The sequence below is a fragment of the Miniopterus natalensis genome, chromosome 2 (assembly GCF_054644295.1).
Source record: "Miniopterus natalensis isolate mMinNat1 chromosome 2, mMinNat1.hap1, whole genome shotgun sequence".
In the NCBI taxonomy this organism is placed as follows: Eukaryota; Metazoa; Chordata; class Mammalia; order Chiroptera; family Miniopteridae; genus Miniopterus; species Miniopterus natalensis.
The window spans coordinates 8,030,982-8,051,873 of record NC_142082.1 but is presented as its reverse complement, the minus strand read 5'-3'; the positions used below and the strand labels follow the sequence as shown (position 1 = coordinate 8,051,873).

Here is a 20,892-nt window from a genome sequence, read left to right as displayed (position 1 = left end):
GTCAGCTATGGGGGGGTGTCTCTGCTCTGGTTTTGCTGCTTTTCTGGGCCTGGATCTGAAATACAACTGAGGCCTAGATGTTATCTCTAGGGAGGAAAGGAGAGGGGTACAAACCCCAAGCCCAGGAATATGCTAGGGGAAGAAAGGTCACCCTGGGGGTGAGGTCCCAACCTATAATTGTCCACTGCTAGGCACCTGGGGGGCTTTCTGCCCTGGTGACCTTCTGTACGTGGCCCATCGTCCTTACTCTGCTCCTAACTGCCTGCAACATATCTACTGATACCTTTGAGAGCAGGACTGAAAAATAGATACTTTTATTATTTTGCTTTTAGGGGACAAGCTCATTGTCCTCTAAAGGTAAGAGACCTTTTAGTTATAATTTTGGTTACAGTGTATTGTTTATTTTGTAATAAGAGCCACAAAATAATTTTTGCAATAATAAACTTATATTATTAAATTGATGCACTGACCCAAGGGGTAGTTTTAAACATTTTTATTCATATGCATACTTGAACATAAATGTGGGTATATATTTATGTTCAAACACCTATATAGAATCATGATTTTGTTCTGTATTTTTTATGTTTAAGTGACTCACAATACCTTTTTATGATATTTAAAAAATGCCACGGCGAAGATATTGTTGTCAGATGAGAACACGTGTCCATACTACCCATGTGACTTCTCTCACGTTTATCAATTAGGTAAGCATTTTTTTAAAGCTATAATTAAGCTTCAGGGTTGCACAAATGTTCATTTTCAGGAATCCTAACTAATGCAAGGTATTATCGGAGAAGTTCTTAGAATTCTAAACATATGTCCTGCAGTTAACATATATAATGGGATATCTGTGTGATGAACGTGCCTCCGTATTACATATTCCTTTTAAAACAAGACTCTGTTCAGCATGCATTAAGTCTGACCATTGCTGTTAACTTCCTGGTACATATGTAAGTTTTACAAGGAAAGGGGCTTTTGTGAGTAGTTCGTAAAGCTTTTCTCCCTTTAATCACCGTGTACTTGTCTATTGCTCACATTGTTTTAGAAAAAATACTTGTCCTATCTGGGTATCTGGCTTACCCTTAATAATGGACCTAAAAGCTTTCTAAGAACTGAACAAAGCTGGTGGAGTACAAAAAATACACAGAATCAATACATTTGAAGGACAGTATCTTATTGGCAAGTAACTAGAGTTTGTAGTAAACATGTAACCCGTGGGATCCATTTTCTAAAGAGGAAGCTGGCCTGAGATGCATATTCAACAGGCACTCTTCTAAACAGTGATGGTTTCACTTAAATTTAACTTGCTGGTAAATATGTTTCCAGAAGGAGGATGTCATTTAGAGTGAGAGTTTAAAAATATACATCGAATGATGACTAAGTGACCAAAAGAATGAAAGCTGTGTGGACTGTCTTGAAGGTTGTCTTTGCTACGTAGTCCAGGAGGGTCAATGGGACACGGAAGTCAACCTAAAAGAGCTCCCAGTGGCCAGAGCAGCTTGAACAACACGGTAGTGTACTGTTGAATTGTAATTCAATAAAATAGATGTCCTCAAGTCCATACTGATGTAAATGATTGAATAAAGACATGAGAGAGAAAAGACAACTAACTCTTCCAAAAGAATTCTAAACTCTTCATGTAAACGCTCCCCCCACCATGCCCTTTTGAATGTGATTACACATAATGACTTGCTTCCAAAGATTAGAGTATGGGAAGGGGGAAAGTAATTTTATAGTGGAGAAACCTGTCAAACACTGCCTGGGCCAGACCATTGTTAACATCCTGGATGACGAGTCATGTTAATCACATGCACCCCTGATATGATGGGATGAGGTTACTTCGCCTCTTGCTATTCTTTCCTAAAGCCTATAACCCAAGTCTAACCATGAGTAAAATATCTAATGAATCTGGATAGGGGGGTGGGGAGCCATTCCACAGGATAGCTGGCCAGCTTTCCTCGTCACTGTCAATGTTATGAAAAACAAGGAAAACCTGAGAAACAGTCACAGACCAGAGGAGGCTAGGAGGCCTAATGACTAATGTAGTGTGGTAACTTGGATGGGATGCTGGAACAAAGGAAGGACACTAGTGGAAAACCTATTGAAATCAGAATAGAGTATAGGGTTTAGTTCATGGCAATGTACCCATTTAGCTTCCTCAGTTGTGACTAATGTGCCATAATAATGTAACATTAAGAAAAGGGGAAACTGGGTGAGGGAACTCTCTGTACTATCTTTGCAACTTTTCTGTAAATCGCAAATTATCCTAAAACATAATGTTTATTCTAGAAAAGGCAAGGTAACTTAAAATTAAACCATTATGTATTATATTTCTTCTGTAGGCCATAGCTATTAGAGAAGTTTTTATTTATTCAGATATTTCGTTTCACATTTAAGTAAGCTTTTTCCAAATATAATAATGACAGAAAATAACTAAAGCAATGTGTAGCTAGTTTTAATCAAACAAGGAACAAAAATCTCACAAAGGTCTCACAACCAACCTGTACTTAATTTGTTCTGATTAAGCAGTATACTTCAGCTCTTCTGCTAAACACTCTGCTTACTGCATTGATCACTAGAATTGTATGTATCAGGCTGTTTTCTAGAACATGCAGTTACTTCGGCTTACATCAGTTTGAATTTTTTTCCACATCTATAAAGATTATATGTAATTAAACATTATGTAACTGGCAAAATATGAGTGAAAAGTGACAGCTGTAATTTTTAGGAAAACTAAATCAGTTACTTTCAAAATCATCAAGTCACTAATAAAAATGCTTTCAAAGTAAATGAGGGTAAATTAACTCTAAAAGACAGGGTGGCCCTGGCCGGTTTGACTCAGTGGTTAGAGTGTTGACCCGTGGACTGAAGGGTCTCAGGTTCAATTCCCAGTCAAGGGCACGTACCTGGGTTGCAGGCTGGATCCCCGGCTCTGGGAGGCAACCAGTCAATGTGTCTCTCACATCAGTGTTCCCCCCCCTTCTCCCCATCCACTCTCTCTGAAAAGCAATGGAAAAAATATCCTTGAGGATTTAAAAAAAAGGAGGGGGGAGAGAAATAGTTCTACACTGCATTATATTGGAGCTAACCAGAGAATAGCATTTTGCAGGTCCAGTTAGCACCTGTCTCCAGGCAAGAGCAGTGTCTCTACCAGAAGCTCTATGTGCTTCGAGCATTAGGCCTTTCCTCTCAATTTCACCAAGGACATGGAAACGAAATATATGCTCTTCAATGGATGACTAAAGAAAATGTGGTATTTACACAAATGGAATATTACTCAGCCTTAAAAAAGAAGGGAATACTGCCATTTGTGATAACATGAATGAACCTGGAGGGCATTATGCTAAGTGAAATAAGCCAGACACAGAAGAACAATTACAACATGACCCCACTTATATGAGGAATCGAAAATAGTCAAACTCATAGAAGCAGAGAGTAGAATAGTAGTTACCAGGGGCTGGGGAAATGGGGAGATGTTGGACAGAAGATACAGTTTCAGTTATGCAAGATGAATAAGTCCTAGAGATCTACTGTACAGTGTAGTGCCCATAGTTAACAATATTGTATGATATACTTAAAAACTTGCTATGAGGGTAGGTTATATGTGTAGTGTTCTTTGATTGATAGATGATAGATAGATATAGATAGATGATAGATAGATAGATAGATAGATAGATAGATAGATAGATAGATAGATAGATAGATAGATAGATAGATGATAGATAGATATAGATGATAGATAATAGATAAGAGGACACTTGTGGAGGTGATGAACCTACCAAGCATTGATTGTGGTGATGGTTTCATGGGTGTATATTTATCTTCAACTTAAGTTGTATACATTATGTACAGCTTTTTATATATCACTCACACCATAATAAAATGGTTTTTAAAAAAAGAAAAAAATGACAATATTTAAAACAACTTCATCAAAATAAAAAATTAAAAAGTGGAGGTCAAAAGAAATATCAAGAAAGTGAAAAGACTCCATGGAATGGGAGAAAATATTTGCAGATTACCTCATAAGAATCTAGTGTCTAGAATATATAAATAACTCTCATAACAACAAAAAGGAAAACCAACTACAAATGGGCAAAGGATTTGAATGGACATTTCTCTAAAGAGAATTTAAAAATGGACCATAAGCACATGAAAAGATGCTCATCATCATTTTTCATTAAATGCAAACCACAAACCCCCAGATGTAACTTCGCACCCACTAGGGTGGCTATTGTAAAAAATGAACAACAGTAATAGATGTGTGTGAGGACGTGGAAACTTGTACATTGCTGGCGGGCATGCAAACTGGTGTAGCCACTTTGAAAAACAGTTTGGCAAGTTCTCAGAATCTGAAACGTAGTATTACCACGTGACCCCACAATTCTCCTCCCAGGTACACACCCAAGAGAACTGAAAACATATGTCCACACAAACACTAGTACTGAAAGCCACCAGCATTATTCATAATTGCCAAAAGCTGAAACCACCCAAATATTCATCAGGTGACCAACAGATTTTTTTTAATGTGATATATCCACATGATGAAATACTTTTGGCCTAAAAAAGAAATGAAGTACTGATACATGCTGCGACATGTATGAACCTTGTAAACATTGTGCTAAGTGAAAGGCTAGACACAAAGGACCGCATATTGTATGAGTCCATTTACTGTACATGAAATGTCCAGAATAGGCAAACCTATAGAGGCAGAAAGTAGACTAGTGATTGCCAGGGGCTGAAGGGAGGGAGAGACTGGGGAGTGACCGCTAATGTCTACAGGGATTTTTCAGAGTGATGAACATGTTCTGGAATTAGATATTGGCGATGGTTGGACACGGTGCGCATTTACATCCACAGCAGCTGGAGATGGGGCACTGAGGAGGAAAGACGGTCTGGGGAGGGCACCGTCAGCGTCCACCCCACCTGCCCTTTCCTTTAAAATTGTAGATTTCTTTCATATTTCACATCTTCAGTTAATGCCTACAGTTTATATTACATCATTTTCTAAATTTGCTGCATATTATGCAAACTGAGTGATGATTTTATATTTAATCCTAAGATTTGGCAGAAATAAACACATACTCCTGCTTTTTAAAATCATCTTTAGTTCTCAAAATTAAAAAGTGCTAAATTTTGGCTTACCCTCTTGCAGGAGTCCTGCCATTTTGAAACTGAGAGTAGTTTGCCTTTTGGAGAACAGTGTAGAGTGAGGGGGAAATGCACAGGTGCTAGGGGCACCCAGCTGTCGCTGCCCTGCGACCTGAGGCAGGTCACCCGACTTCACGGTGGCCGTTTCCACATCGGTGAAATGGGCCTCACTCTAGCCCACTTCACAAAGCTTTGTAGGAGTTAGTGCCTTAGAACAAAGTGCTTAGAACAAAGAACAATGCCTGGCATTTAGGAAGAGCTCAGTAATTCTTTGTTTCTATTTTCTAGGCCCTCTCCAACTCTTCTTGGAAGCAAGGACAACCAAAACCATGTGCAGTACTGCAAGCACCGGGGACAGCGAGGGTTTAAAGGAGGTTCGGTATTGTTTTCTGATTCGTTTTCTTTCCGATCACCTTCCTGAATATGCCAAGTGTTTTCTTTTAGGGACAGTAGCGCACTGAATGCCTTCCCTGAAATAAAAACTTGTATGACCAATTTCTGACTGCTACCTACGTCACCCCATTTGGATATTTTTCTTCTAAGTACTTTACCTAGTGTGTGTGTGTGTGTGTATATATATATATATATATATATATATATATATATTTTATTATTTATTGATTTCTGAGAGGAAAGGAGAGGGAGAGAGAGAGAAACATCAATGATGAGAGTCATTGATCGGCCGCCTCCTGCATGCCCCCCACTGGGGATCGAGCCCACAACCCAGGCCTGTGCCCTGCCTGGGAATCAAACGCAATGTCCTGGATCCTAGGTTGATGCTCAACCACTGAGCCATGCCAACCGGGCACTAATATTGCTTCACCCTAAAGCTCATTGGAAACTTACTCTATTTCATTGTATTGTTGACAGTATTACAGATGTCCCCCAATTTCTCCCCTTTTTACCCTCCTCTTCCCAGCCACTGCCCCACCCCGGACCTTCACCACACTATTGTCTGTATCCATTGGTTGTGCACATAGATGAAACTTTTATATTCTCTAATGCAACCATTATAATTTTGAAATCATAGAATCAAAGAATTTTAAGTATCTAGGAACAGACATTGTGAAATCCTCTAGTTCAAACCACTTATAATCCAAGCTACAGATGAGGAAATTGACTCTTAAAAATATTAAGTGACTCTTCCAAAATCATAGACACTTCAGTGATTTTTTCCCCCAATGTACAGAATTGCCTACCTTTTCTGCACTTCATTCTCATTAATGAGGAAATTTATTATCCAAAACAGTGTCACGTAATTGTATAAACGGAGCTTTCCAACCACACTACGGGCTGTGAGTTCTCACCACCGCCCATCAGGAGCCTTTCCGGAAGCTTCTTCCTGATGGGCAAGAGCCAGCTCTAAGGTTACCCAGGAGTAAACAGAAAAACAGAGCACCTACTGAGTGCCACCCCGCTGCCCTCAGCCTAGGCCAACCTGGACTCCTCCATCCCACCGGGTGGCCTCTACATTTTAGATTTAGGCTCTGATTTTCCATTTAACCGCGATCCAACTTATAACATGGCAATCCAATATAGACGGGAGATGAAACTGAACAGCACAGCTAAAATAAAGTGTATTCCCAGGTAAAATAGACAAGTGCTTGAATGTGAAATGGATTGTTAGCCTGATGAGATTCAGATACAGGGCAACAAGAAGGTACCAGAGCACAAGAATTATATCTATGAGAAGTGACACCAAGTCCTACTAGTGGCAGCAGCAGTGGTGGGAGACATGACCCCCCGCAGCATGTGAATTCATAGAAAGGATTTGCAAAGAGCTCTTACCATTAATCTCATGCTGTGGAGACATGTGGAGGATGGCTGTGCTTCTTATCATAGCTACAAAGAGCCGTAGTTCCCTAAAAAGGAATATTCACAACCCAGAGCTGGTAGTTTGGTGCCCTCTCCCTAGACAACGCGAGGAGGTTGCCTTCCATAATGAGTGCCAAGTGGGGGTGGAGTCTGCGTTTTTCTGGAAGCTATTTCTATCTTATTTTTTATGTTTACAGAATATACATTGTGGAAACAGGATGAGGCTGACCAGTGAGAAGTTGCCCAAGGACTCCCTTTATGCCTCTCTATCCAAGTGTGCTGCCAGGAACTCAAAATTCCAATGGACAAGGGACAATATTGGTACAAATTCTGATATTTGTACTAAAAATCTGTGCACCAGAGAAAGGTGACAAGAAATATGAGTCTTATTGCTGTCAAGGAGGTGGTTAACTTTACAGTCCTCCCAGCTTTCCTGTAAGAATGTGAGAAATTGCACTTTCACTCATCAGGTGGTAAATCATCAGTGAAGTTTCATAGAGCCCCATCCTGGTTTCATACTCAGGGGTTTAGGACCCTCTTCTAGAACAGGGAAGCCAGATGTCACTTCCACTAAGGAGAACAGTGCCATTCTTGACTTGAAATTGGCCTTTAAAGCTACCTTTTATTCTATAGTATTTTAAAAAATCAAATTGGGGCATGGTTGGCTCATTTGGTCAGAGTCACTCTAACTAAGCCTCAAATTAAGAATTTCACCCACCCCTGGGGCAACGTAGCCTAAAGAATTACACAGATTGTTTGCTAGAGCTCCTGCCTAGGAATAAACCCAGTTACTTTGAAAACCAGTCAACAAATATTGCTTGATTATACAAAGTGCGGTGTTAGGGCCTCTGGTAATACTTCCCCCTCTAGCTAAGGAGCCCAGGAATGAGAGCAAGGAAGGAAACCCATACAAGCAGCCAGATGGGTTCTGTGTAATTGCTGACCGGGAAAGGAGATTCGTGTCAGGTGGTGCAGGTGGCCCTCCTTCCCTTCCTTAACTTAGACCATTACAGCCACGCTGGCTTGGTGGATGAGGCCCTGCAGCTCCTGAAGGGAAGGATTACAAGAGGGGACACTCTGGCGTATTTCCTACGAGGGCAACTGTATTTTGAAGAGGTATCCTTCTTTGTTTGTTTTCATTTCCCATAATGTTGCTGTTATATCCTCGTAGCAAAATTTCTCATACAGTTGCTTACATTGTAGTATCAGGGAAAGTCTGTCAGAATCCATAGATTATGGCTATGGCTTGTTGAAGTGTCATACACCGGGATCAGCTTAAGGAGACATCTGGCCTTTCTACTTCAAAGTCATTCTAATGAAAGTCATTTATAGGAGACATTCTGGTATAAAATCCAGTCTTCCCCACACTGCTGTTGTGCCCATGTGTTATGCATATAGGCGTATAGGGTCTCTGGTTAATCTCTTCCCGCCCTCTTCCCTCTGGGACCCGTCAGTCTATGCCTTGCTTCCATGCTTCTGGACCTACAGCGTGGTGAAGGCCTGGGGTGGGGTGGGGTGGGAGCCGGGTGGAGGGGGGCAATTAGGGAAAAATGGGGGATATCTGTAATACTCTTAACAATAAAGATTTTTTAAAAAGAAAACCAAAAAATCCAGTCTTACACTATAAATTAAAAATCTAATGTTCATATTTTTGCCCAAAGTATTTAATATCTATAAAATATTTCCATGTTAATAGTAATTGAAGACCCTGATTATCTCACTTAAGGGCAGCTTGTATGTTCCTTTGCTGAGTAAGGAGGGAATTGTCCTCTATCCACATTTATTCTGAGGTACCCTGAGGGTTCATGAAGGACTGAAGCTGTATTACTGGTGCTGCAGTGACAGTCTGCACTGCAGTCCCTCCTTGATCTACAAATTCCAAAGATTTGTTACTGTCTTTTATTGCTTTATTTGGTGCTACCAGCTAGATTTAGGTGGGAATTTAAAAACTTGGATCACTTTAATAAAAATAATTCAGTATTTCCTGGGAGCTTGCAGGGATGGTATGAAGAAGCATTAGAACAGTTTGAAGAAATCAAGGAGCATGATCATCAAGCAGCGTACCAGCTGGCAGTGATGTACTATGATGGGCTGGGGACAACCGCAAACGCTGTAAGTTACTGATGTGTTCACAGTGTTTGAGATTGTGCTGTTAATGGATTATCTGATACAATTAAAATTATATTTTAATAATATATTTCTACCCTTATAGTTCAGTGATCTCTAACCTTTTAGCATTCAAAGGATAGCAGTAGTCATTTTTACATTTGTGTGAAAAACAAAATTTCTTTTGGCCCTCTCCTTGCTACCATTAGAAGTCAATGATTTTCTTTTAATATGCTTTCCTATATTTTTAAAAGTTATTCCAAAGCTACACAGACATGGAGAAAAGCTGGAAAATAAGCAAAAAATAGGATCACTTCAAACTCTGCTGTCAAATATGAACATTGTTGTTATTTTAAAGTATATTCTTTCATGTATTGCCCCATGCAAAAAATTATCTATATAACTATTAGAAATTACACACCTGGCATTTGTACAGAACTTTTTCTCTTGTAAAGCATACTGAAATGTTTAGGTGTGCACTGCACTGATATTTACATCTGTAGATAATTTGAAACAAGTCAGCAAAAAAAATAGATGAAGCAAATATAGAAAAATATTATTACTGAAAATTTATATGGTAGCTATTTTTATTGTATATTCTTTCTACTTTCGGGTATGCTTAAAAATTTTGTGTTAAAAAAAACCTCAAAGAAATTCATAGTTAATGCAGCCATCAGACAAATGTAATTTGTCTAAATTCCTGTTAAGCCCTGGCCAGTTTGGCTCAATAGTTAGAGCACTGGCCCACGGACTGAAGGGTCCCGGGTTCGATTTTGGCCAAGGGCACGTACCTGGGTTGCAGGCTCCATCCCTGGCCGTGGTTGGTGGGCAAGCAGGAGGCAACCAATCGATGTGTGTCTCTCACGTCGATGCTTCTCTCTCTCTCCCCCACTCTCTCTGAAAAGCAACGGAAAAAATATCCTCAGGTGAGGATTTAAAAAAAAAAAAATTCCTGTTAAAAGAGTAAATATGTACTTAAGAAAATGACATAAATTTTTTTAGTCGATCAACAAAAATGTTTAAAGAAGCATAGAAACACACAGAAACTTAATGAAGAAATTACAATTCCATAGTAATAAAGCTCTGTTTAATATGAAAAACATAATGCAGAGACTATATGTGCCAGACATCACAGCATCAAACATATAAAGGAAATGTGCTAAAAAGTAGACAAAATGTTAAATTTAATTTTAATTTCTGGACATGATAGATAATATTCAGTATATAATAGGTAAGTTTTATAAACTATGTAGCATCCACACCAAAATATTCCTCACATGAAATTTTAAGACTCCTTGGTTGAGATACCAAAATTGAACATATACTAGGAACATACATTTGAGCGCAAAGAAAATCACAATAAACTCCTCCCCCCCAAAATAAGTTGTGTGACAACCCCACTCATTCGTTAAGATTTAAATAATAACCGAAGAGCTTCAAAGTGAATCTAAAACATTCAGGTGGTTTATGTCCTCACAACCGCCTCTGCCCTCCTCCTCGCCAGGTCTTTGCTCTGTGCTCTCCATCTCTGTGGCTGTGCCTCTCCCTGGCGCAGGTGACGGCCTGTTGTCTTCGATGGTCTCACAAACAAGGAGTTTGCTTGTAGCAGCGCTGCTGCTAAAATGGACGGTGCCAGGGAGGACACCGGGTCCCACAGGGAACCTGAGCTCGCTCTTGGTCGCCCTCTGCTGATTCAGACCTGCGGTCCTCTTCCTGCCCCCCCCCCACCCGTGGCTTTTCCCTTTACCCTCTCCTTCACTGATCCAAAAACAAATCCCATTTTCTCACACACGCAGTTCCGTCTCCTGCTCACCCGCCACCCTTTCCTTCAGGTCCCTCCTCAAAGGTACTTCCTCTGAGAGGCGTTCTGTGGCCGTGTCACCAAAACAGCCGGCTTCCTCCTCTTCACAGACTTGCCGGGGACCCGCGGTCCTGTTGGACTCCCCCCCCCCACTGCAATGCAAGCTCCGGGAGATGGTGTCCAACTCCAGGACTTGGACCAGGGGCCGCCTCCGGAGGCCCTCTGCAATGTTTACTGAGTAACCTGTGGCCCCTCGCTGACCATGCTGTTGCAGGGTATCTTTAGGGCCTTTTCAGAGAACTTTCCTAGGGACAGATCACATCTCTCCAAGAAAAATTATGGTGGTAGCTGTTAGGATAATAAAATACTTGCCCTTGTTACAAACAAAATCAATAATCCACTAAAAGAATAAAATATAACAATCAAGTAAGATTTAGCCCAGACATTTAATAATGCAACATAAGCAAATCCATGAATATAATGTACCACCTTAATGGCCTGAATAAAAGAAACCATATGATGGTTTCAGTATGTATTGAAAGTTTCGTAAAACTCAATATTTATTTATAATAAAAACCTTAAAACATTAAAAAAAGCAGTACTAGGAAATGTTTCCTTAAAACTTAGGAGCAGCCACTTAAAGTTGAATCCTTTTACAAGCAGAAACAAAATATTTTCCACTGCTCACAATGACCTACTCTTACTGTCCCCTGAATATCTTCCAAGCCTCTCTCCAGCCCTTTACGCCCATTTCCTATTTCAGTTCAGGCTCTTAACACCCTTAGTTGGGTTGTAACAAAAGTAAATCCTCTAACTTCGGCTCTTGTCCCTCATTCATGCGTAGAGCAACCAAAGCCAGCTTTTCAAAATTCAAATCTGATCATGTCCTGTCCATCTTTAAAAACTTTTACAGACTTCCATGTTGAAGATCAAAAGAAAGGGGCGTCATCGGGACTGTTCCCGTGGACAGCCAGCTAGCTGACCATTTACTTGGTGAGGTCTTTAGTTTCCAAACCAGTAACTGCCACTCCACACCCTCGGGCAAGCCCCACGTTTGCTGTCTGCCTGGTCACTGCCATCTGTGGGGCTTCATTAGGCATCACGAGGCCAAGCCATCGTGACTCCATCTGAACTTGACACCGGAATTCCTTTTGGAACCTTGACCTCACTTGGTCCACCGGGCTCCACAGCTGTATCACACGGGCCACCACACCAAATGCTTGCCTGTCTGGTTGGTCTTCTCACGTGTTCCTGACCCCGCACTGCTTTGTGTGCCCTCTTCCTCTCGCACTGCCACCCTCCAGCTGGCAGGCAGAGAGCCCGGGTCCTCACCTCTCCTTCGTTTCCTTGCCTTATGGAGACCTGGCTGTCCCCCAAGCAGCCCTCTTTAGTGGCGAGCTCTCCTTCCAGCATCCCAACTGCCGCAGTGCTCAAAGGTGGAGCTGGCATCTTCATTCCCCAATTCACTTCCCCCCAGGCGCAAAGTACCTACTTTTACGTTCATACCAACTGATTGCTTTTCTAGTTCTATCAATTTCCTGGCCACTGGTGGTTCCCTAACATCAATCTAAAGACTGTCTCTAGGATTAATCGTGTCATCCCCGCCCCCTGCCCCCCCCCCCCCCCCCCCCGCCCCGTGTGATCCCATCATTTTATCTGACACTTGAAAAGAACTGAGCAGCAAGGATCAACCATGTCAGGCTCCCATGGGAGGGTTTACACAACCACTTAACTACCATCAGGTTCTTACTACCCAGTTGTGACGGGGAAATGGTAGATGCCTACCACATCCATTCCCCAAAATAAATCCACGTAACCTGGGGCTCACAAAAAGTAAAACGCCTTTATTTTCTCACGCTCCTGTGGCGCGTAGCAGTGGGGGGTAGTGCAGTGTGAAACACATACTGGATGTCGGGTAGTATTTTCTTTGGAGTGTTTCAAAGCTTGTGGCTGATGGGTTTTGGAGGGCGCAGCTTTGTGGCGTTAGTGGTTAGGATGTCTTCTGGGCGCTCCCTGTGGCTGCGGACGTTGTCTGAAGATGAGCGCATGGGATGCACATCACCACCGAGCACGCTTGGGGAAAGGGCGCTGGGAGGGAGGAGACGGCTTTTGTTCGGGGCCCACGGTGCGCCGTGAGAATTACGGAAGTGCAGGAGGTCGCAGCTAGTTTTGTACTTTGATCAATTCCAAGAACTGTGCTGATTCAGAAGGCGGCCCAGAGATGGGGGGGGGGGGGGGGGCGGGCTCGAGATGCAGTTAACTCAGCTCAGAGCTGTCAGGTGAGGGAGCCGCCTTACCCCAGGGCTCCTGGGTGCCTGCCCAGGTGGCCCTCCACTCCGTGAGTCCAGCCCCACAGACCCCAGGGCAGCACACGGCCTGGGCACATCACGCCAGAGGGCGAATGCTTTACAGCATTACTGGGAGAAAGGAGAGTTTGGGGAAAATGTAAAACTAGGGTTCTCTGTTCTCTTGCTTTGTGGAAGGAAAAAGGAGTGGAATACATGAAGAAAATAGTCGATTCTCCGTGTCCCAGAGCAAGACACTTACAGTTTGCAGCTGCGTACAACCTCGGAAGAGCCTATTACGAGGGGAAAGGCGTTACTCGGTCCGACGAGGAAGCTGAGAGGTAATCTGACCCGAGCACGTCCCGCTCCAATCACAGCTGAAACAAACGACAGCTCGCCCTGTCCTTCTCTTCCAGGCTGTGGCTCTTTGCTGCAGACAACGGGAACCCAAAAGCCAGTGTGAAGGCTCAGAGCATCCTGGGATTGTATTATTCCACGAAGGAGCCCAAAGAGCTAGAAAAGGTGGTGCTGATGTTTTTAATGTTAGCGATCTATGGAGACCGGTTCACTGTTTCTTCTTGACAGAGAGGGTGCTAGGAATAAGTGGTTTGAATCTCTCTTATATTTCTTTAAAATGCAAAGAAAGTTTACTTTCAAGATCTCAAAGCTCCTTTCACCCGACTCATCTTCCCTGCCTTCCCCGCCTCTACCAAAAGGGGCCGGGGATGTGAGAGCATTTTTATGCTATAAAAAGCTACGCACTCCTATTCCATAAAGCTGGGGGGGAGGGGGGATGTCCTGAGATAAAGCCCAAATCCTTTTAAGTGTGAATAAATTATTACACTTGATTTAAGGAAGTAACAATGATACTAATAAGTAAAATATACTAAGAATAGAAAATTAAATCCACTTAGGATTTTTAAAGAAATAGAATCTCTTTCCTCATCAATGATGAAATATTTTCCAAGAAGTCTTAGAAGGGAAAGGAGGCGCAGGGCTGAGTCCTACTTCTAAGAGGCTTTAAGGGCAAACTCGTAAGAGGCACCTAACAATTTAAGACCCTCCTTGGACAACTGAGCAGCCACTTGTAAATAATTTTTTGAACTCATTCACATTCACAGTAACAGTATTAAGCCTCCCTGCAGCCTTTGTCCTTGGTTGCCTTTGATCTTGAGAGCACCATCTCTGATGAGATCCACTTGAGCTCTGACTTCCCTGAGCTTCAACAGCTCTTCCCTTCCCCCTGTCCCTAGTAGCAGGTGTGTTTCAAAGCCTCACACACACTCTGTTCCTATTTCCCACCTTTCTGATCCTTCCTGTGGAAAATCTGAAAATCCTGATGCCTGAGATGCTGAACTCTAGGCCGAAACCTCACCTGCACTGTGGAGCAGACAACAGGGGGGCTCCCCTTACACTCTCTCTTTAAGGCACATGAAGTTGATGCTAGCCAGAAATACCTTCAAAAGCTAGAACTACAGGGTGTTGCCCCAAAAATGTATATACACTTCAAATAATTCCAATGGGTTAAATGTGAAAAGAAACATCAGTTGAGCTATCAGCTGTTAAAAGTGTGTATACATTTTTGGGGGGACACCCTACATTTCCTAGAGATGAATTAACAGCACTATCTTATTATTAGAGACCTTTTGCTTTCTGGTATCCCCTTGTAATTTCACCTTGTGAGTAACAAGATGAAACTGCCTTCGTAAAGGCATTTTTTTGGCATTCAGAAGCCTGCGGCAATGGAAATCTGGAGTCCCAGGGTGCACTGGGGCTCATGTACTTCTACGGACACGGCATCCACCAGAACACAGACGCAGCCCTGCACTGCCTGCAGGAAGCAGCGGGGCGGGGAAACGTCTACGCTCAAGGGAACCTCGTGGAGTATTACTACAACATGAAGTTCTTTACAAAGTGTGTCGCATTTTCCAAAAGGTAAGCTGGATGAAGCGTTTACAGAAACGCCTGCTGGGTGTTCTGTGGCAGGTGTTCACAGGACTTGCTACAATATTGTAAATGATGGCTGTTGAGCGCTTGATGGTTTGTGCAACCGAGGACTGAAGGACTGAAATTTAAATTTCACTGGATTTTACTTCCTTTAAGTAGCCACATGTAGCTAGTGGCTGCCATATCAGTACAGTTCTATGCCATTGGTCTATCTGCTCTGGATACCAGCTGAGTGAGCTTAAGCAAGTTCCTTAACTTATGGGGGCATCAACTGCTTTATTTATAAGAACATACTTCTACTGCAGGCTTCTAAAAATAGGGTAAAGTACTTACCATAGCTTGACACATTAGAAATGTATATTAAATATTAAATTCACCTCTTCCTACATCCTTAGCCACGGGTTCTATAATTACACAATCGCAATACAGCTTAATAAGGGCTGTGAAATGGGAATAATGGTTACAAGACTCCAACACTGGCATCTGACCAAATACTTGGAAATTTCCACAAAACACAGAAATGTCTTTGCTCTGAGCCCATGGACTTTCCTACATTTGCTTACCCATCATGTACAGAAGCAACACGCCAGGAAAACAGCGGCGGGTGTTCTGGAGAGCGGCACAAGCCCACGCTGATTTCCCCCAGTAACGCACACGGGCTCCCCTCCCTCCGAGCCCCGCGTGGGGCCACCACGGACAACGGAGTTATGATAAAGATGCCGCTTCCACCCTCCTCCCACATCCTCGCTTCCAGGCAGCAGGTCACGTAAAGGCGTCATCTCTGACGTCCCAAATCTCCAAGTGTCCATCTGATGAAAACTAAGACTTGACAAAGTTCTTGAAACTCCCCATTACTGTCCACATTCCTGTTCCCCGTAACATTCGTTTTAACGCAGCCTTGAGTGGATCTCGTCGTCTCTGCATCCGTGCCTGCGTTATACAGAACGAGCTCTGTTTATTGCCCACTTTTCACGAAAGATAGATGTGCAAGGTTTTTAACGTGTTTTCTGGTCTTATGTGACAAAGGTCCAAATTTAAGGTTGATGTTTAAATAAGTGACCCGAAGAAACAGAAAATACTTTCTCCCCATTGTTGAAATCTATAGTCATATTAACTTTAAAATATTAACATTACAAGGAAATCACCTTTCTTTTCTGCTCTAGTTATTTTCTGGGTTAGCAAGCCAGGCGGGTGTAATCACAGGGAAGCCAGCACGCAGCCAGTCTTCCTGGGACTGTGGTATGTTCGCCCTTCACCGCCCAGCAGCTTTGTTAACACTCAGCAGGTAGAAAAGGGGAAATCACTAGGCACAAGGACAGTTCCCAGCCACGCTGCTTGTGAAAATGCACACCATCACCGACGTCCAGTTCATTTCACAATTCTCCGTCCTGCAGGATTGCCGATTATGACGAGGTGCACGACATCGCCACGATCGCCCAGGTCACGGACTGCCTCCCGGAGTTCATCAGCAGAGGCATGGCCATGGCCGCCTTCTACCACGCGCGCTGCCTGCAGCTCGGCCTGGGGATCATGAAGGACGAAGCAGCAGCCAAACACTATTACTCTAAGGTAAGTGAGCCCGAGAGCAAACAGGAAACGGATTTCTGGGCTTTCAGTTGAGACTTGACTTTATGGATCAGTGTCTTCTCCTTAGTTATTGCACAGATAGCCTCTGCCTACAGAGAGGTTGTCAGACACGCAGAATGTCCGCCGGGTTCTTACTGGCTTGACTAAAAGTCCCATTCCCCTCTCCCACGCGGCTGCCATCAGCGCCAAGATTAAAGCCAGAACATTCACATCTTTCACCTGAAGCGTGAGCCTGTATCCTCATTCTGGTACCTTAATGAAATGTTTTTAAAAAGCTTCTTACACATGACATCTACCACACTGAGGAGGAATATTCATGAGTTTGAGGTAACCAGTTAAAATAAGACTTTTCATGTTTTAATCCATGTGATTAATTTATTCAAATCCCAACAGACTTCACATCTAAAAATCAAACAAACATTAGAAGTGGGGAGAGGTGGGAGACAATGGATCGTTATGAAGAGTAACTGCAAGTGAGTAGTTTTTTTTAAAAGAAAAAAGAAAAAACAGCGTTGGCTGGGTGGCTCAGTTGCTTGGAGCATCGTCCTACACTCCAAAAGGTTTTGGGTTCTATCCCTGATTGGGGCACATACGAGAGGCAACCAGTCAATGTTTCTCACATTGGTGTTTCTCTCTCTCTTTCTCTCTCGCATCCTCTCTCTCTCAAAATCAATAAACACATATCCTAGAGTAAGAATAAAATAAGAAAAAACAAAAAGATTGCATTCCTGAGGTCCATGACATCCATGAGGTCCGAATTAGAATGACATCATCATAAAATTTATAAAGCAATTTGTAGAGTACACAAATTGTTCAGCTTGAGCAGGGGGACAGGTCAAGGAACAATTTCCGAAACCCCCTGCCTGACTCTGATCTGACAGCAGTGATTGCCAAGCTTGTCTGTGTATTAAAATCACCTGGGGATCCCTCGGAAGTTCCAAAGCCCAGGCCTCACTTCAGAGCAACTCAATCTCCAGCTCCGGGAGTGGGACACAGAGTATATACTGAAGCTCCTTGGGATTCCAGTGTTTGGGAACCTTGGCAGGCAAGTCTGGGAACCCTAAATTATGTAGAAACACAGCACACAAACACAACCAACCTTTGCGATATTTATCACTACCCCTTTTCATTAATATGAGTAATAGTTATCTAACTTTTTAAAAGTGTAAATGTTCAATGTATTATACCAATTTCCAAACCAAGTCAATTTCACATTGTATGCTATCCTTAGTATCTTTTCTAAATAAATATAAGCGAAGAAAACTCTGGGTCAGAAACATCCTGAATTGTGGCAAATGTTTACCCTAAGTAAAATAGTGAAACAAACAACCTGCTTTCTTAGAACAATTTTCCATGTGGTGGGAGATAATGGCCCCATTACTCAATTATGGCCACTGTATTTTATGGGAGGTACTTTTAAAATGGAGATAATTCAGATGTAACAAGCCAGTGAAGGGTATGGAATCCTGTCACATAAGGCACGGTAAGGGAAACTCAGTGTTTTATTCAGAGAAGAAGGACCCGAGGGGTCCTAATAGTGGCCTTCACCAGATGAGAAGCTGCCCTATAGAAAAGGAACTGTGGAGGAGGGAGCAGAATTACAGCCACCCGCAGTGCACTATGGGAAAGGGTAGGAGACCCAAGCCTGGTCTCAGCTCTGCCTCCGTCAGGCTAGGGGACTGCCAACTACTTTACCTCTTGGCGTTTCTATGAGACCAGCACTTTATGTTCTCCTAGGACCCTTCAATGATTCTAAAGTACACAGGGAATTTTTAACTTAATATAAACAAGAATCTTCTAATACAACTGTTTAGGAAATAACGAAAGATGGTCCTATAAGGTGGTGACTTCTTGCCACTAGAAACAACCAAGCAACTATCTAGTAACCAACTGTCATGAGTACTGAAGGGACAATTTCTGCATGGAGTGAGGTTCGGATGAGATAACCTCCTACGTCTCATCCCAATTCTTGACATTCTATGAAATTATGAACTATTACATATCACTATTTGCTTTAGTCTAATTAACTACATACTTTAAAATATGGTTATTATGGATGCTGCTATTCATATAATGAGATAACAAGTTTGAGGCCAAGTGTTAAATTTAATGCTTTCCATATTACTTATTTTAATAATTCATATCATAGAAATGCTATTTTCATCAGTGCACAAATTCTCTTTATTCTTGACACTGAAAAAATTTTCTGTCAAGTGATAAGAACATGGATATTTTTAGTATGATCTTTTTTACTTAGGCTAATTTGAACTTCCCAAATTAAGAAATCAGAATAGATGTGTATCTTAATTAAGAAACTCCCTTGAAATTCATTGTATTTTACTATTCTTAAAAACAAACGAAAAGTTATTAAAAAGGAAGAAAGGTCCAACAACTCAACATATATCTAAATAACCAACTCTGTCTTGGACTTTCAGGCTTGTTGTCTGAACCCTGCACTGGCAGATGAGCTTCACTCTCTACTTATTCATCAGAGGATTTAGACCACAGAGCATCTCCACAAGGTCGCACCTCCACAAGGTCATCATCCTAACACCTTAAAATGTGTGTATTTTTGTAACAGCTACGTTTGGTTACTTTCTGCACCTCAAGATACATTATCTTGTTTTTTTTCTGATGACATGTTACCTTCGTTCTTGAATTTGTATTCTGTAATTTTGCAACTTGAAACCTAGCTACAGCATCATATTGCTGGACAAGTCCTCAGAAATCCAGCTCTTAGCCTACAGACTGGCCTAGAGCCCAGCAAACACTGAAAACCATTCCATAAAGCAAGTATCTCTTCTCTTTCTTTAAATAGTGTCCCAAAAGACTTAGTGCAGCCTTAGTTTTAATAACATCAGAAGTATAATTGCTACAACTTATAAAAACTTTAGATATGATTCTGAATAAATTTGTCATTTTAACTTGTTATTTAAAGTTTTAAACTTAAAATTCACCAAAATAAATAAATAAATAAATAAATAAATAAATAAATAAATAAATAGAAATTTAAAGGAACTTTTAAGTAATGTGTTGTTGTTTTTTAAATTTGTGTAGCACTTATGCTTCTGAAGTTACTAAAGCTAAGACTGCACTAAGCCTTCTGGGACATCTCGTGTTGTCAAAAGATTCTTGTAAATAATGTGGCTGATTTATGATAAACTTTAAAAACAGTAGGCTTAAGAAATTGCTTAGCCTGGCCCATGTGGCTCAGTGGTTAAGCATTGAGCCTGAAACCTGGACATGTGCCCCTACCGAGTTTCGGCTCAATCCCCAGTAGGGAAGTGCAGAAGGCAGCCAATCAATTACTGTCATCATTAATGTTTCTATCTCTCTCTCTCTCCTTTCCTCTCTCTGAAATCAATAAAAACATATTTTTTTTTAAAAAAAGGAAATTGCTTAGAATCTTGCCCTTCCATATCTTCACTTAAATCTCTTTAAAATATATATATATATATATATATATATTGATCTTTTGATTTCAAAGAGAGGAAGGAAGACGGAGAGAGAGAAACATCAATGATGAGAGTCACTGATCAGCTGCCTCCTGCACGCCCCCTGCTGGAGACTGAGCCCGAAACCTGGGCATGTGCCCTGACTGGGAATCGAACTGAAATGAAATTTCCTGGATCCTAGGTCGACGCTCAACTGCTGAGCCACACCTGGCTGGGCAAATATCTTAATTCAATGAAACAACTGTTGTATTCCTGATAAGACAATCAATTAAAGCAAGGTGTTTTCTTTGTGCTTCATTTTCTACATTTTAAAAAAACCCAGCTGTATTTCAAAGCAAGATAAAATGTGAAAAAAACTCAATGAAATCATCAGTATAGAACTATAACTGAATATGGCTAAAAATTAAATTAGCAAGAGGCTTTCTTTATATCAGTGACATCAGTGAAGGCAAAAGTTGACAGAAAAATAGAATTCTTATGCAGAAGACTACAGTGGTACATCTGTGAAACAAAAATGATGCCTTAAAGATACCCTAATATATTCTTTGTAAGCATACTAAACTAATGTTGCTTTACTTTAAAAAGTCACAAGCATCCTTTCTGAAAGTGGATTTAAACAAGATTTTGTCTTAGGCGTGGGAAATGTAATTACTCTGTAGGTGCCAGTCACTAAGGAAGTACTGCCTGGCAGAAGGTGGCTTGCCTTTGTTCCATGGTCTGGTTTGTCTAGATCACTTGAACTTTGTCT

General features: G+C 41.6%; 1 protein-coding gene across 1 annotated transcript; it reads left to right on the top strand.

Moving 5' to 3' along the window:
- The first annotated feature begins 604 nt into the window (after window positions 1-604).
- Window positions 605-19,981, top strand: LRP2BP (LRP2 binding protein). Its single transcript, XM_016211296.2, has 10 exons — window positions 605-704; window positions 5,437-5,522; window positions 7,161-7,284; window positions 7,967-8,079; window positions 8,962-9,075; window positions 13,354-13,496; window positions 13,572-13,677; window positions 14,867-15,090; window positions 16,497-16,671; window positions 19,125-19,981. The coding sequence occupies exons 2-10, from the start codon at window positions 5,478-5,480 to the stop codon at window positions 19,188-19,190; spliced, it is 1,110 nt and encodes a 369-aa protein (XP_016066782.2). The 5' UTR covers window positions 605-704; window positions 5,437-5,477; the 3' UTR covers window positions 19,191-19,981.
- Window positions 19,982-20,892: the final 911 nt, after the last annotated feature.

Bases quoted from the DNA above. Each gene is read 5' to 3' on its own strand.
- LRP2BP (XM_016211296.2), top strand. From the start codon at position 5,478: ATGTGCAGTACTGCAAGCACCGGGGACAGCGAGGGTTTAAAGGAG. The intron at 8,080-8,961 runs GTATCCTTCTTT...GGGAGCTTGCAG, and splicing joins GGCAACTGTATTTTGAAGAG to GGATGGTATGAAGAAGCATT. The intron at 13,678-14,866 runs GTGGTGCTGATG...GCCTTCGTAAAG, and splicing joins AGCCCAAAGAGCTAGAAAAG to GCATTTTTTTGGCATTCAGA.